Here is a 16,697-nt window from a genome sequence, read left to right as displayed (position 1 = left end):
ACATCTTAACATCATTTCCAAGATTTAGAGTCATACAATTTCCCACTATATTGTTCAATTTCCCACTGAAGTCTCAGTGCTAAAAACAAAATTTTTACTCAGATTTTGGTCTCACAGCACTGATCCAAAACATCCCCTAAGTCCCCTGATTGTATATATCCTTCAACACTTAGGGCCTTGTACAAGTGTGAAGATGGGGACAAAGGGGCCGCTGCAGTGCATTTCTGGATCCAACTGCAGTTCCCAGACTCATTCATTCTATTTGCTCTAGGACTTTATCCTTCACCTCTATAATTATTGCGTTGGCTTCATGCAACTCTTATCCACACTCAGGACTATTTTTTTATCATTATTTTAAAATTGCAGGATGAGAAAACACAGGCAATGCACATTTCTCTTCATGAATCTACTTTAAATCATGATTTTTTGTGCATTTGCTTCTGCCACACTAATTGCTGCAAATTGAATTGAACACATCTCCATCTCAGCAGTTAGCACAGGCACTGCAGCTGAAGAGCTCTAATCTGATCATGTCCTGAGGCCCTCAGACTTCCTGGCACTTTAATTAGGAGCCCTATGGCTTACTACAACACTGGCAGCTTTTTCTCAAATGCAGGTGTTATTAGATTTCACATGAGAAAGATATTGGTCTGATATGAATGTGTACTGAGGAACTGAATGTTTTTGGTTAAAAGCCTTAAATAATAAGAGTTTCAGGAACTAAACTTTTCTCATTTTGTTATATGTGGTATAGAAACAAGTACCTGGCAGCAAAGTCTTAAGGACAGCTCATATTATTGTGCTGTTATATAATAAATAACATCAAAATTAATTCTGTGGTACCCTCAGTGAATCTACTACTCCTTTTAAAGTATTATTCACTGACTATTCATATTTTATTGATGGAATGTCTGTATTACACTTTTTACAATGAATTCTCCAAATTGGTGTTAATTTCATATGCTTAAATAAAATTAGTTTTAAGTTATTTATTTATTTATGCATACAAAACTGGGGTACAGTCCAGAGGTGCGGGATGAGAGGATCCAGAACAGTTTGCTGCACCATGTGGGTCACCTCTGGGGCCGGGATCAAACTCACACTGAAGCAACTGTGGTCAGTTTGCAGAGCTGCATTCTTACCTTTTGCACCATTAGGGTGGGCCCTGGATCAAATAGTTTTAAAAGCACCACTACCACCTGTTGAATGTGAAAGCTAAAGAAACAGGGAAATTCTGACCATGCCATGGAGTTGCCAGTGTAAAGTCTAGGGGAGCAAGTCAAATCACAGAACTACCTAGTCTAATTCTCTCATCAGCAAATGAAAAAAACAATTTATCTTGAAACTTCTTGCCTCCAGACTAGCATAGTTAGACAATGCAGCTCAAATGGAACAGAAAGTACTCACATATGATACCTGCCAGTATGCTGGACTTTTGGACAGCACTTGACCAGAATCTACTGATTTAAAATTTTTTTTAAGGATTTACTTTTCCCCAAAGTCAATAATCATTTAGAAGATCCCTTATTTTGTGTTCAATATTTTTTAACCCCAATTTTAACATTTATCACATCCACAAGAATATTTAGAACCAAATTTGTGGCCAATCTCTAGAAAATACAATATATTATCATAAGTCTTTTGTGTACTGATCCTTGCCTTTATTTTTCCATATCCTTAGTTCTCATTTACCATGTATTTCAAAATCTGGTGATGCTGTATTTGTCTCTCTGAAAGTGCTCACAAAATTTTTTGAACGATGATTGTAGTATTACAAATAATATTAGGGTCTCTGTCATATTTTTATGTTCCTTTTTCTGGACAATGTGTTCCCAGAGAGTAGTTTGATGTATTGTGGTTAATATGGTGGTGAGAAGGGAATCAAGCTGCAGTGAAGCTGGACTGGAAACTTGAGACTAGATTGTAAGTGGCCTGAATTTAAAATAATTGACATAAATTGGAAAAAATGAGCATTTTGCTGTTCTGACCTGGCCAGATCTGTGTTTTAAATATATATGGAAGAGACTGAAACTAATAGTCATGAAGAGGTTGTTTTGATAGGAAAGAGGATGTTAAGGCTCAAAGGAGCAGAAGCAATGTGGATGGGAAAGAAGAGAGGGAATGGTTTTGAGAGCTGCTTAAAGAAAAATTATGAGGAGTGGCAGGAAAAGTAAGGAGAAAAGGGAGAAATGAATTCTGATGATCATAGTTGGTAAAACAGTTCATGGAAGTAAGCTGGAGAAACACGATTGATAGTTTACCAAAGGATGCACAGTTTATTTGAGAAAATATTGAATGAGAGGTATGCAAGAAACTTGTAGGTGACCCACATGGCGGGTCAGACCTCTCCTGATTTGCCCGCTGCTCCTCTCAACAGTGTGTTTCAGTGGATCCACCTGTTCTGCTCCTGTTCTGTCTCTGGTGAATCCTCTCACACCCCACAACTCTGGCATGTGTCCTGGTTCTTTTGTGCATCAATGAATAAATCTTTAAAAAAAAAAAAGTCCTGGTGTGTTCTCAGTGTCCCATTTCCAAATTTCACCTCTTATTTCCTTGTGTCCTACTTTCTTTTTTCCCACCCATTGTATGAGGGCACATTTCTCTTCTATAACAATACTGGGATAAAACGACGTTTCAAATAAAAAACATTTAAATATCTTACTCTTCTTCCTTTCCCAACACACTCCCATTCCCAGCCCTAGGCAACCACTGTTGTGCTTGCTGTCTCTTTAGATTTTCCCCTTTTGGAAATTTATTGCATATATAGTAATATAATATGTAGACATTTGTGTCTGGCTTTTATTCACTCTGCATAATGTTTCTGAGGTTTAGCCATGCAATCTCTATCAAAGTGTCAATAAAAGTCTTCAAGGAAATAGAGTGAACATTATTAAAATTTATTTGGAACTAGAAACAGAACACAAATAGCAAGAGCAAACTTGGCAAAAATGAAGTGGAATGAAGACCTCAAACTAGTTTGTAAGACTATAACAATCAAAGTAGTAGGTATTTAAAAAAGTAGATATAATCAGGTAAGTAAAAACATAAGAAAATAGAAAAAACAAGAAATTTTCAACAAAATCCAGCAGTTATTTTGATATAGAAGTTATATAAACATGGGGAAATATTCTTTTAAATCTAATTATAGAACTAAGAATATTGCTAAATTAGTTATAAATTGCAATCATTTTCTTTAAAAAAAAACACATGAAAAATTTTAAAATCTAAATGTTAACTTTCAGTGTTTCATGGCAAGGTAGTTTATAAATTATAGCTACCATCATTCTCTAACAAAGTAAAACTTCAACTTCTAAGTCTGTCTTCATATGCAAGTTACATATCATATTATGATAACACACACACTATACTATACTATCTTTTACCTGGAAAACTCTTGAAAATGAGATGCCTATAATGAAGTGATTTATCTAATACATTAACAATTTATGCTTAAATTGAAAGCACACATTAAAAAAAAAAAAACATAATTTTGGGCCCTCCCTGGTGGCACAGCAGATAAAAGCACAGCACTAAGAAGCTAAAGCCACTTCAGCATGAGTTCGATCCCCGCCTGCTCACCTGTCTGCTCAGGAGGTGATTCACATGGTGCAGCAGACCTCTCCTGACAGGCCCGCTGCTCCCCTCAGCAGTACACTTCGTCAATAAGCCAGTTCTGCTCCCTACTCTGTCTCTGGTGAATCCTCTTACCACACCTGTGCCTCAGGCCTGTAGCCCAGTTCTATATGCATAAATAAATAAATCTTTAAAAAGAACATAATTTCTCAAAATAATCATACTGACCTTGGCTAACTGTAAAATAATTAGGATCTTAACATACAGAGGTCACTTTTGAGGGATTTCACTGGATGCTTGCCTAATGATTTCTTTTTTGGCACTATTTCAATTTACAACCCTGTAAATGATTCAGAAATATAGGATTCCACCCCTTCAGATGTATGCTACTATACCACACCTACCACAAAGGCCCTTCACAGTTTTCCATCTTCATCCACTGTAACCTCTTTTCTTTCTTCTCTAGTCTCCACCTGTCCCTCCAGTAGATTTTCATTCAGATTTCTAGGACTTGTTTATGGCCTGGTGTTATCTTGCTTTTTGTTCTATTTTCCTGTATTCTACACATGAGTGAAACCACAGGTATTTTTCTCCCAGCTTATTTTACTTGGCATTATCCCTGTCATTAACCTCACACCTTGTCCACTGAGATTGCTCATTCACTGTTTCAAGAGTTGTGTCTATGAGAAGGATGAAACAGAAGACTACTGGAGCTTTCTTTTCTCAATGATAATTTTATAGAGACAATTTTTTTTCTTTTGAGCACAAAGAAATCACTGAACTACTCTAAAATTTTTAATCAATCATGCAGTTCATTTATATTCTTCATGAAACATCAGACTTCACTTGGAATTCTTAGAAGTATCATAGAACAGAACTTCTGCTAATTAAATACAACCATTCTGATGATAATGGGCTAATACGATCATCTCTTCATTAGTTGTTCCATTAAATAATTTATTGGACACTGTTAAAATCATCACTAGAGCAGGAATGAATTAAATTTGGTTTTGGCCTTGTACAGGGTCAAAAGACCATATTATGATTTTTTTAACTCTCAAGGAAGAAAACAATACATGGGTAATAATGCAGGATACATTTTCAGTTTGATATAATTTAAAATTAACTGAAGAATTTAAAATGTTAATGGAGAATCCAATTATATTTTGTTATGGCAATAACATAGAGAACACAATTCAGAGAGCAAAAAATTCTGTCTTCTAAAACAACAAAGAGTTTATAGAGTGGTTGAGTGCTTTATTGGCTGTGTGCCATGTTCTAGATGTCCCCTGTTAAATTTGAATCTTTCAGCCATTTATCTTTGCAAATGAAATTTATGAACAACATTTAGTTGCTCATTTTTATCTATGTAAGTTAAATAATTTTCATCGAAATCAACTAGACTGTTAGAGAACTAAATTTCTTTCTAGAGAACTAAATTTCTTTCATGGAAGAAAGGTTGGGAAGGAGGGCAGAAAAAAACACTTGATTTTAAAATAATTCAAACAAATAGAAGTAGGTAAATAATAAGTCCTATTAGTTGATGATAATTTCAGAGTCACATCTTTGTCCACAGTGTTTACAATTAAAGGAATATAATATTTATCTCTGATAGTCTATAATTAGTAGAAAAAAATAGGTAAGATTTTAAAAAGACTTCTTGGCTCCAAAACCGGGCAAGCTCTAAAAACAACTATGTTAATCTGCTTAAAGAAGGAGTATGGTCATAAAAAAAAAGTCAAATAAAAAGTCCTTGAGAAAGGAGACTGTATCATCAAATCTTTACAAAACTCGAATAGTGAGCCCAGAAATGTCTTTCTAAACACAGAGGAACATGACAATTTCCCGACAAATCTATCTTTATAGCACACCAATCTCTGTTTCCTTAGCAGCATAGAATTGTATCAAAATGGTTTGAGGTTAAGGAAATGTAAGCAAATCACTAGGCTAAATATTTGTTCCTTATGTCAGGATTCAGAATTATTAGCTAACTGCCACAGGAAAATATGTCTTTAGGTTACTTATGGTAACTTATTTTAGTTAATTGATTTATAAAGAATGAACATAGGTAAATGTTATGCTTTTTAATGTCTAATGATTTGTTTAACCTGCTCTAAGAAAATTGTACCATATATCAGAATAGGATTATGCATCTCTTAAAGATAGATACAATATTTTCAACCTAGCTGGGCCATATATCTTTTGCCTACTTGAAGGTCCAGCTCTGCATTGGGTTAGGTTGAAAGCAGAAAGAACCTTTGAAAAAGAATATGAGTGCTTGTGGAAAGCTCTTTAAGACACAGAAAATTTAAGTGGGTGATATTGGAGTGGAAAGAATGTTTCTACCAATACACTTAAAATCTGTCCCTATTAGATCTTTCACCTTCCACTCCATCCACTGTGGCAGTTGTTTATTCACTCAGTAAATATTTACTGAGAATTTCTGTGCTCCATGGATTCAGTCTACATCAATAGTTTCCTCCATATGCAGCAGGTTTATTTATTAACTCATTCTTTAACCAATACATTTATATCAGTTCAGTTTCTAGACCATTTCTAATATATACCTACTTAGCATCTTTGTCATCTTCCAATTCTATTTTTTTTAATTACCCAATGAACACGGCAAAAGGCCCCAAAAGTTTATCAGGGCAAAAATTTAATTCACCTGAGAAGATGGAGAAGGTGGAAAGGCAACAAAAGCTTAAAGCTTGTGGCCCTCCCTGGTGGCGCAGCGGATTAAAGCGCTGGGCTGAGAAGCTAAAGCCACTTCCGCATGAGTTCGATTCCCGCCTGCCCCGGAGGTGACCACATGGCGTGGCAGAACTCTCCTGACCCGCCCGCTGCTCCCCTCAGCAGTGTACTTCGTCGATCTGCCTGTTCTGCTCCCCGGTCTGTCTCTGGTGAAGACCCTCACCGCCTCTGAGCCTCTGGCCTGTACCCCAGTTCTGTATGCACAAATAAATAAATCTTTAAAAAAAAAAAAAAAGCTAAAGCTTGTGCCCAAATGGTTTGTTTGTGTTATGCTTACAAGATTTAAGTCATTCTCTGCTTGCTAACTTTAAACCTCTGACTGGAACTATGAACATAAAAAACAGATAACCAAAATTGACTGTAATAACCTTAATTGTCTGTAATTGAACATATTTTATTCTGCAACCTGAAACTCTTCAGATAGCCTAAAATACTCTATGGAAGCTTAAAAATAATCATTTAGTGAATATGAATTTTATGTACTTTTAAATCATTCTAAAGAATGCAATTAGAGTAGTTGTCTAACTTCTATAGGTTTCATTACTATTTCCTCAAAAATTATTCTGACAAATATTTCAATTTATTTTAAATTTTGTATGATATTAAATATTCTGTTTCTTCTTGAGGAAGATATGTTCTCAAGAATACACAGATATGACAATGTTTCTCTTTTTACACATTTAACATCCCCAATTTTTTATCTACTTGTACTTATCAAATGTCTCTCTCCTTCTGTTCTACACACTTTTGAAATTTATTTTAGTAGAATTTATCAGCTGGTATGATATAATATAAAAAAATTTTAAGGGAAATTTCCCTTGGATTATTTTCTGGTGACCTGAAGTAAAATATTTTCTGTTGTTAGATTTCAAGATCAACTCACCTATCAAATAGTTCTCCTCCTGTGACGAGTTCTAGGACCAGACTGATTTCTGTAGGGGTTTCAAATATCTCTTTAAGTTTTATCTGGAGAAGGAAATAAAAGAGTTATGACAAATTCCATATTTTCATATTTCTTGAAAATACTAAAATAGCACTACCTGTGCTAGTAATACATTGGATCATTAAGGATTTCTCATTGCAGACCAGCTAGCCAGTTATCACTCTGGTTGTTTTTATCACTTGCCTCATGTTTCCTTAAGTATCTTTTTAAGTTTTTATATTTTTCTTTTGGACAGTTGAAAGAAACCTGCCATGGAAACACTTTCTACATTTTGTCGAAGCATTTCAATTTCTGAATTGCTGTAGGACTAGTAAACAAATGCAACCAACTGAAAAGGAAAAAATGCTAAATTATTTGTGGAGATGGAAATGCCTCTTTCTCCTGGGAAGGAACTTGTAATTTGGAGTCTAAATCACAACAGAACCAGATTAAAGTGAGTGTGTGCAGAAAAGACAGGTAAAAAGTTGTTGGTGGACAAGGGTTCCAAGAAAAAGTGGTAGTGGTAGTGATTTGATTGACAAGATATTCTTCACATTCAGATAATTCGTTCTGTTTTTGGATATGCTCCTTAGTACATATGAAAATCTAGAGACTAGACTTGATCTATATTTGTGTAAAAGTCCACATTGGCTTCTCTTTGGAAGAAAAAAAATGTAAAAGCAGTGATCACATCTGGTAAATTTTTTAAATTTCTAACTCAAAGTCTATTCTACCCTATTAATTATAAGCAGAACTCTGATTTTGACCAGCGAAGTGACATCCCTTGCCTTGAATTACAATCATGGTTGATCTAAGATCGTGGGGGAAACTTGTTTTCCAACTGCCCAGCCAGGAAGTTAAGGATGATGTTATCATCAGCACTGCACATTAAAATTAGAAGATAGTTCTGCTATGACTGAAAATTCTGGAAAATGTTTTACTCTTTTCATCAAATTCTCCTGGTAAGAACTTTCCAGGTCTCAATTCACAGAGGATGGTAGAACAAATAGATGGAAGGTGTTTCTGAGGAGCTGAAACAATGTTAGCATTGTTCTGCTTTTAGATAACATAAGAAAAATACTTGTTTAGATTACCATGTTCAAGTTTTCTGTTACTATAACTTAATGAATTATTAACTCACATGCTAGGTTTTATACATTTTGCCTTTGGCCCAAACATTGTAGGTCATTCTCTTGAACAGCACAACTTTCTCAAAAATTAAAACATTTATGTAAGTAGGTGACTCAATCAGAAAATAAATTATGGCTTGGAAAATAATATGATTTTCTTCACAGGCCCAAGAAAGCTATTCAGCAGACCTTTACCCAGGGCCTTTGTCTAGATATAGTCTAAAACAGAGCTTCTGAGGGCATTTTATTTTCCCCATTCAGATAAATCAGTTATTTGAAACTTCACATTGTTTCTGAATTACATACTCTATCAAAGAAAACCAAAATGATTTTGAAAAGCAATGTGTTTTCTTTACAGGTTTTTTTCAGCCATGGATGTTTATAAGCTAACCATAAATTAATTAAGAAAATATCAGTGAATTATTGGAACAAAACAAAATTCTCCAAAATGAAGGTATGATTTTATGCATAAAAATAAAGATGGTATATATTGCTGCTCTATGTTGAAACTCTTTCAAGGAATGTTACTTTAATCTTTACTCAGCTAAAGAATTTTTTAAAATGTGAGCAGATGACACTGAGAACAAAGCCATTATGACTACTACTGATAGAAGATTCCCTTTCTCATCACCCCCTACTCAGGGCAGACAAAAATCCTGGGCTGTAATTTTTGAAATTATTTGAAATAGTAGGTTAAAAATCACTTACAATATTTGGATGTGAAAGGCGAAGAAGAACTCCTATCTCAGTTCTTACAATTTTTTTGTCCACCTAAAAAGCAAAATAAAAGAGACTGAAAGAAGCTCCCATTTTAGCAGACAATCAGAAACAGTAACCACCTAGATGGATCAGGCAATCATCAAAAGTGAATTCCTAAGCTTTTATTGTATCTCCTTGCCCTGCCCCCTCTTTTTCCAAATGTGTGTCTTTCCACTCTATTTTAGATAAGAAGTAAAACCAAGCTTCCCTGATGGCTTTGGAGTTAAGTCTCAGTGCTATCACCATGATGGCTTGAGTTCAATTCTGGCCAGAACTGACCCACATGGCACAATAGCCCTTCCTGTCTCGCCTACTGCTCCCTTCAGCAGTCTATTTCAGTAGACCTGCCTACTTTGCTCCCTGCTCTGTCTCTGGTGAATCTTCTCAACCTCAGCCCCCACCTCTGGCCTACACCCAAGCCCGTGTATGCATAAATTAAAAAAAAATGTATTTTTTTTAAAGTAGACAAAAGTAAATAAAAATAAAATTGCCTTACATATGCACTTTTAAAAACTAATCATATAATTTAGTTTGGAAAAGTGAAGTAAAGATACTTCCAAATGTGAAAAAAAAAATTAAAAGTAGAATCAGTTACTAATATGGAGTGACAACTTGTTAGAGCTCTTAAATGGCTCCTTCTTATCAAAAGTCAATATTGTCCCTACTCAAACAAAATTTCATTTCAAACTATTCTTCCTTCTCTTTCTCTGATACATCCCTGTCTAAAACCTATTGTAGCTGTCAGTCACAAACACTGCCTTTTTCTCACGTAGGTGAGCATGTACCTGGCCTAACCAATCAGAAAACTGTTTCCAGTCAACTGTTTCAAGTCATACCAACATGCTCCCTAGAAATCTGCTCAAATAAGCAAGAAGAGTAATTCCTTTTCCCTGAAATTTTGAAGCAAAAGAGGATATAATCTGCCACTGCCAGTTACATTTTGTGATACCACATAGAAACCATAAAAATGATGCAACACACACACACATTGTTTTTCTACCAGGTTTGGTTATGGATAACCTAGTTTGGCCTTTGAACTTAAATAAGACATTAAATTTCCTTTTCTACTTGAGTTATAGAGTTTTCGCTATTTGCCATTAGGGATACCTTAAACAGAATGGTTTTAGTGTTTCCTCTCCCAATAAAATTCATTAAGGTGACATATAGATAATATCTACACAGTGGTCTGTGTGCAAGCCTCATTGAGCTGTGTGGACATAAACAAGAGACGGCTTCAGATGGAGAGTGTGGTTTCTAGCCTTTAAGCCACATCTCCTAATTAAGGAGGAATAGGCCTTTGGGAAGCTAGTGACATTGCATTGGTAATAACCAGACATTTTCAAGAAGGTAACAATCATTCGTTTAATTTTTATTCTCTAGTGAAAATATTAAACAACAAAGCAAAAATCTTTGAAATATTTTTTTTTAAATTTGTTTAATCTCTATTGCAGTAAATGTATATAGATATTTAGGGGTCTTACTAATTAATAGAGAAAGCTTCCAAAGCCCAAATGTTTTAGAACCGCTATTCCAGAAAAATTGACGTTATACATTTGAACAAAATAGAAAGAAAAGAACATTATATTAGTAATAATTAAATGAAAGACATCTATGAAATGTTCTTCTTTTTTCTTTGAATATTGGAACTCAATTTCAGTGGGTGCAGGTGGTGGTTTCAGTAGAAGTTGGAAAGATGAAAGCAGGAAAGAATCATACAAGAAAAAAACTTTGGGGAAGATGGAGCAATGAAAACTATCAATCCAAAAAGAAAACTGAGAGATGAGACCTCTATTCCAAGTTAAAGATCTGACAATTGAGGAAATCACCAGAGGGTAGAGTTGAAAGGAAGAAGTGAACCAAAGAGAAAGCGACAAGTAAGACAAGACGTCAGAAAATCTTTCCCAGAGAGATTAAGTCCAGAGCTTCTTACGCACCCCAACTTCCAGGGTTGGTTCTGGCAAGGGTGTTATCTTGGAGGCCACACAGGTAATGTGTTTTCACATGACCTCACATCTTTCAAATGATCAACCTGTTCCAGAGGAATTATGTTTCTTGACATTGCTTCTCAACATGAGTGAGATTTTCCTAGAAAATAACTGTCACACAAACCATAGAAGTCCATGGACAGCTATCTGAACAGTCATCATTGACACTTGAAATTAGCTTCCAGGTGCTACTATAATTAGTATCTTGAGATGCACCCACCAGTGACTTTATCAAAACATTATAACAATATTGAAACCCATAAAAAACACATTTAGTATCTACAAAATACCTTGAAGAATAGTAATTTTATATTACTGGGAATTTACAACTGTTAAAAAGTATATTACTAAAATTCAAACTTACAAGATGTATTTTGACCAGACAGATCAGACAACAAATGTGAGAAAAGAAACTTGCTTTAATTTGAGCGGTACAAACCCAAGGAATAATGGTGAGTAAAAGGGAGGTGTGACAAGATAAGATGATGATAAAGGAGCCAGGAATCTTAGCTTTGTCACTGCCCCACACGCGGTTGATCTGTATGAAATGGATAGCAGACATCCATTCTTTCTGGTCTGGAAGATGGACAGGTGGAAGGAACCTGAGAGGGCCCATAAGAGTTGGTCCAATCAAAGAGTATTATTAGGTTTTATCGGTCACAGGGTAATTCAAGTTGATAGCAGTGGGATCAGAATCCTGCTCCTCTACTCTATTTTATTAATAATTAGAAAGAGCTTTGATGAAAGCACTGACATGGTGGAAAGAATGCTGTCTCCCAGTTAATATTGTCTGTGCCTTTTGCTCGAGTTGCCACTCCAAAATGGATAGTCCTCAAATGGTTTGGACGCATGGAAGTTTTCTTTAAAATCTTATTTTAGTCCTTCTTAAAGCCCACTTACTATTCAAAGAAATATTTCCTTTTGTCCTCATAAAGCTCACTTTTGAAATAGTGATTTGAATGAGTTTATACTTTTTCAATATAAAACATACTTTTTGAGGTTTATACATAAGAAAAAAGTAAATAACAATTTCATAAAAATAATACAGTAATTTCATAGTTTCAAAATACAATGGAACACCAGGTTCCTTAATAGTGAAAGAACTCTCCGCCTCCAAAAAGGGGAGCAAAAGAAAAGGTTAAGAGCTGTAATTCTAGGGTAACATCAGAGATAGATCCAACATTGTAACATAGTTTATCAAGTATTGACCTTTCACTAAAATATCCAACAAATATAATACTATATGGGGTTGAGAAGGCTCAGGGGTAGGGGGAAGAATTGAAAGGTGCTTGAGGAAGCAAGTAATGAGGACTTAAGGAAAGAAAGGGAAAACAATTTCTGCCCTGTGAAACCATAGGTGAGAGACAGAGGTGTTGAATGCACGGAAGAAGAAAGGAGAGTCTGGGTACCCAATTTCTGTTGGTCTTGAGCCACTTGGCTACTGAAGCAGCATCCCAACATTGGTAACTTGGTAACTTTGTCCTACTTTTTCTATGATTCAGTCAAGTAGAATTTCCACATAAAATACTCAGCCACCTCTCATTTACTTTGCAGGAATTTGAAGCCTAAATCTTGTTTTGTCCCTCCAATCTTTTCTTTAATGTATTAAGTTCATTTTGTTTGCTGTTTTTAACAATGACCTGAGACTATGATGTGAAGAAAAGAATTATGTCCCTCAAATCCTTTGTGGAGAAATGCAAAATATAAACATAAAATCAATCAAAAAATATCTTTAGATTGTTACAGTTCCCTTGTGCATACGATCCTGTTTATATATATATCAACAAAGGCAAGTACATGTTGGCACTAACATGCATAGTGTAAAGACTTGAGAAGTGGAACTTTGTTAAATTCAAGAACTACAGTTTTTGATTATAAACATTTTAAAACTAAAAGTTTTTCGCTTGAACATACAAAATTAAAAGGTAGTATACAGACAAAAAATATCAAGGTTTGCCTACATAAAGGTGGTTTCTCCAGTAACTACAAAATTTTAAGCAAGTGTTTATTCCTTTTTTTTTTTTTAAAGATTTATTTATTTATTCGTATAGAACTGGGGTACAGGCCAGAGATGCGGAGGGTGAGAGGACTCACCAGAGACAGAGTGGGGTGCAGAACAGACAGATCAATGAAGTATGCTGCTGAGGGGAGCAGCGGGTGGGTCAGGAGAGGTCTGCCTCACCATGTGGATCTCCTGCAGGGCAGGCAGGGATTGAACTCATACGGAAGTGGCTTAAGCTTCTTTGTGCTGTGCTTTAACCCGCTGCGCCACCAGGGAGGGCCCAAGTGTTTATTTCTTTTATCTTCCTGAACTAAAGAAAAGAAATCTGGATATATGGTCTACTTTATTTTTTTCAATCTTCTCAAATAGTCACTTGGTTTTGTCCCAGTAGGAAATGTATCACAGAGCTAGGAAAGAGGCTAGATGTTTTTCCTGTTCCTCATTACTATTTTAAAACTATCTTTCCTTCATTATATCTCCAAAATTCCAACTGCTTGAAACTGCTGTCAGTCAAAATAACCTGGAACCAACCCTCCTTGTAGTCATATTCCCTAATCCTCATCAAGCCTCTAACCCTATAGCAAAAATTTTAGAATATTTTAACAAATTGCTCTTAACCATTATACCCATCATTATTCCTGAAAAATGCCAGAATTCATGTAGATGATTTATTTAACATATTTGCCTTGGTTTCTTATTATTTCATCAATTCCATCAATTTCTTTCTCTACTTCTAGTAAAACATTCCCATGACCACACTGTAGGCCTTGTTACTGCCATCAATTGTACTATTTCAAAAAATGCTGATCTCAAGCACCATACTCTCATCTTTGTATTTCTTTTATGTTCTTACTTAGCTTAGAATGCATGGTCTATTGTAATGAACAGTGGCCTGTGCATTCCCTGAACTCTTTTGCTTTTGTCTACCTCTGATGCACTTGCCACAAAAAAAAAACTCAATTTGGGTGGAAAGGATGCCCTGAATGAACTCTACAAACACTCTACCACCACTCAAGACCAAAGAGATCCAAGAACTACACAGTTATACATATCTGAGAGAAAAGAATTTTATAAAGAGAAAGAGCAAATACAAATATCCTCAGCTGTGAATGTAACTTGGAAAAGTTGAATAACATCAAAGAGAACAATTTAGATTGAGCAAAGTGACAGAGGAGGAAAGTAGTAAATACTATCAGGGAATTGTCAACACATGGAACTGGGTGATGAAAAATAATGGTGACTGTGATAGGACTTAATATTTTAGTATGAGAGAGGTTAAGATAAGACTGGATTTTTTTTTTTTGAGAAATTATATGAGTTTAGCTAAGTTACAAAGGATATTCTGACTCTTACAAAGGTGAGAGTGATGTGAAGAATACTAGAAGGGAAAAGTGACTGGAGATTATGGCAGTTATCCCAGTGAGAGACGATGGAGTTTTGTGAGAAGATACTACAAAGGAAGAGTCTTTGTTTGGATATGAACTGTTTTTCTCTGCAGTATAAAGAAGTATAAAGGTTTGATGCCAGTTTTTGAGCCTGAAAAATGGAAAGAGTAAAAATTATCATGTATTGAGATGGTGAAGAACTAAGAGGTGCAGTTTCAGAAAGATGCTAACAGCATTTTCACCCTCTCCCCAGTATTAAACTCACCTCTTCACTCCTGCTCACTAATCTAGTCGATCTTTGAAGAAGCCACTTTGTACTAGGTAGTATTTGTTTTGAATTTTCTCCTCCACTTATTTCTATGTGAGTTTAAACTCAAACCAGAGGAATGAAAGGACAACTGCATCGTGCAGGTGATGGTTCAGATATGGGGGCTGTGACTAGCGTTGGGTATGGTAGATTGGATTTAAAAAAGGATTGGGGGGTAACCAGTATGCAGTTTAAAATTGACTAGCACAATGTCAGTATGGGAAGAAAAAAACTAACCAAATATAGTACTTAAAATAAATAATCTTGGTTTTGAAAATTGTGAAACACATTATTTTGTGATAGTTCTGTTAATAGTCACCTCCTACTCCCTGCAAACAAAGACATGGGGAGGACAAAAGAGAAAAGCAGAGCTTTCCTGTGGAGGAGGAACTCAAGTTTGCATTAGAGCTTAGGCAAGACAAAAATGACTATGAGAAGCTCAGCCAGAATAGAAAAGGTTTGTGTTTCAGAAGCTGAAACCTATGAAATCATAGACTCAGAACAATGTAGTATAAAATATGTCTTCTTGTCCATAGATGCCAGAATTTTTTTCACAGGTAACATGCTTAAATGAAACTGTCTTAAAATAATCCTGGAGAAGATAACAAATTGTCAAAATTCATATAAGAGATCTATGGTTCATGCCAGGTTCTCACTGGAAATAGTCTTAGCTTAACAGAAAGGCAAAAGAGGAAGAGGATACAATAAATAAAGTAGAAAATAAAACTTTCCATCTTCATGTGCTACTTTCTCATATTTCTTTCATTTAAAATATATGGATAACCACACTTTAATGTTTCATATCTTTAAAATATTTCTGTCTCTCAGTCTTCATCCCATTTCCTAAACACATTTCTGTTCCCTCCATAAAATTCTTTGTCCACTAATCCCCTCCTATATATTTGTTAGTACATTATCTAACATAGAGAGGTTTGTTTAGCTGCCAGGAAGGAGTGATATTCCTTTTTTAAAAAAGATTTATTTAGTTATGCATACAGAACTGGGGTACAGGCCAGAGATGCAGGGGCTGTGAGAGGATTCACCAGAGACAGAGTGGGGAGCAGAACAGGCCTAGTAAGTACACTGCTGAGGGGAGCAGTGGGAGATACAGGAGAGGTCTGCCACACTATGTGGGTCACCTCCAGGGCAGGAAATCAAAGTCACACTGAAGTGGATGTGGTGATGTGGCCTCCTAATCCATTGTGTCACCAGGGAGGGCCCAAAAGAAGTAATAGTCTTAAACAACACACCTTGTTTCTGATTTGAATGGTACATTCTTTGTACTGAAACATAACTCAAGATACTAAATAAGAAAGTATGGAAATTAAAAAATTAACAGTGAGAAAACTAGTATATACTAGGCACTCATTTCAAAGAAAGCTATGAGGGTATGAGTAAGAAGAGGAAAATTCTAGGACTACGACTGTGAATTATGATTTGTCTCTGTGCCACTCAAGATATAGTCTGAGAGAAAAGCCTGGTATTCCTCAGTGAGCTAACTTCAACACCAGTTCCTTTCATATCAAATATTTGGGACTAAATCTAACAGCAGAGGTGAAGAACCTATACAAAGAAAGTTATGAAACATTGTTAAAAGAAATAGAAGTAGACACAAGTAAATGTCCCCTGATCAAAGACTGGAAGAATTAACATTATCACAATGGCTACCCAGTGCAAAGCCATTTACAGAGGGGGAATAGGGAGAGAGGACAAAGTGGGGAGGGTGCATAGTGAAGTATGACTGAAAAACATGAATTTTTTCACTGTGATTATGGTGTGGTAACAATACCTGAAAGGGGCTAGCGAACCTCTACTTCTAAATTAAAAAACAACATTGTAAAACAATTTTGTCTTAATAAAAAAAAGAATAAAATATAAGT

General features: G+C 35.4%; 1 protein-coding gene across 1 annotated transcript in view; it reads right to left on the bottom strand.

The window, feature by feature from the left end:
- CAMK4 (calcium/calmodulin-dependent protein kinase IV) overlaps positions 1 to 16,697 on the bottom strand; it is a 230,605-nt gene that overhangs the window by 82,468 nt on the left and 131,440 nt on the right. Inside the window, exons 3-4 of the mRNA XM_004678368.2 lie at positions 9,088 to 9,150; positions 7,211 to 7,293 (exon numbers count right to left, since the gene is read on the bottom strand). Coding sequence (XP_004678425.1) covers positions 7,211 to 7,293; positions 9,088 to 9,150 — 146 coding nt within the window. The remainder of the gene's footprint in view (positions 1 to 7,210; positions 7,294 to 9,087; positions 9,151 to 16,697) is intronic.

The sequence above is a fragment of the Condylura cristata genome, unplaced genomic scaffold, assembly GCF_000260355.1.
Source record: "Condylura cristata isolate star-nosed mole 26May11 unplaced genomic scaffold, ConCri1.0 scaffold00007, whole genome shotgun sequence".
NCBI classification, from domain to species: domain Eukaryota; kingdom Metazoa; phylum Chordata; class Mammalia; order Eulipotyphla; family Talpidae; genus Condylura; species Condylura cristata.
Note: the sequence above shows the minus strand (reverse complement) of the source record. Positions and strands in the feature narration are given on the sequence as shown.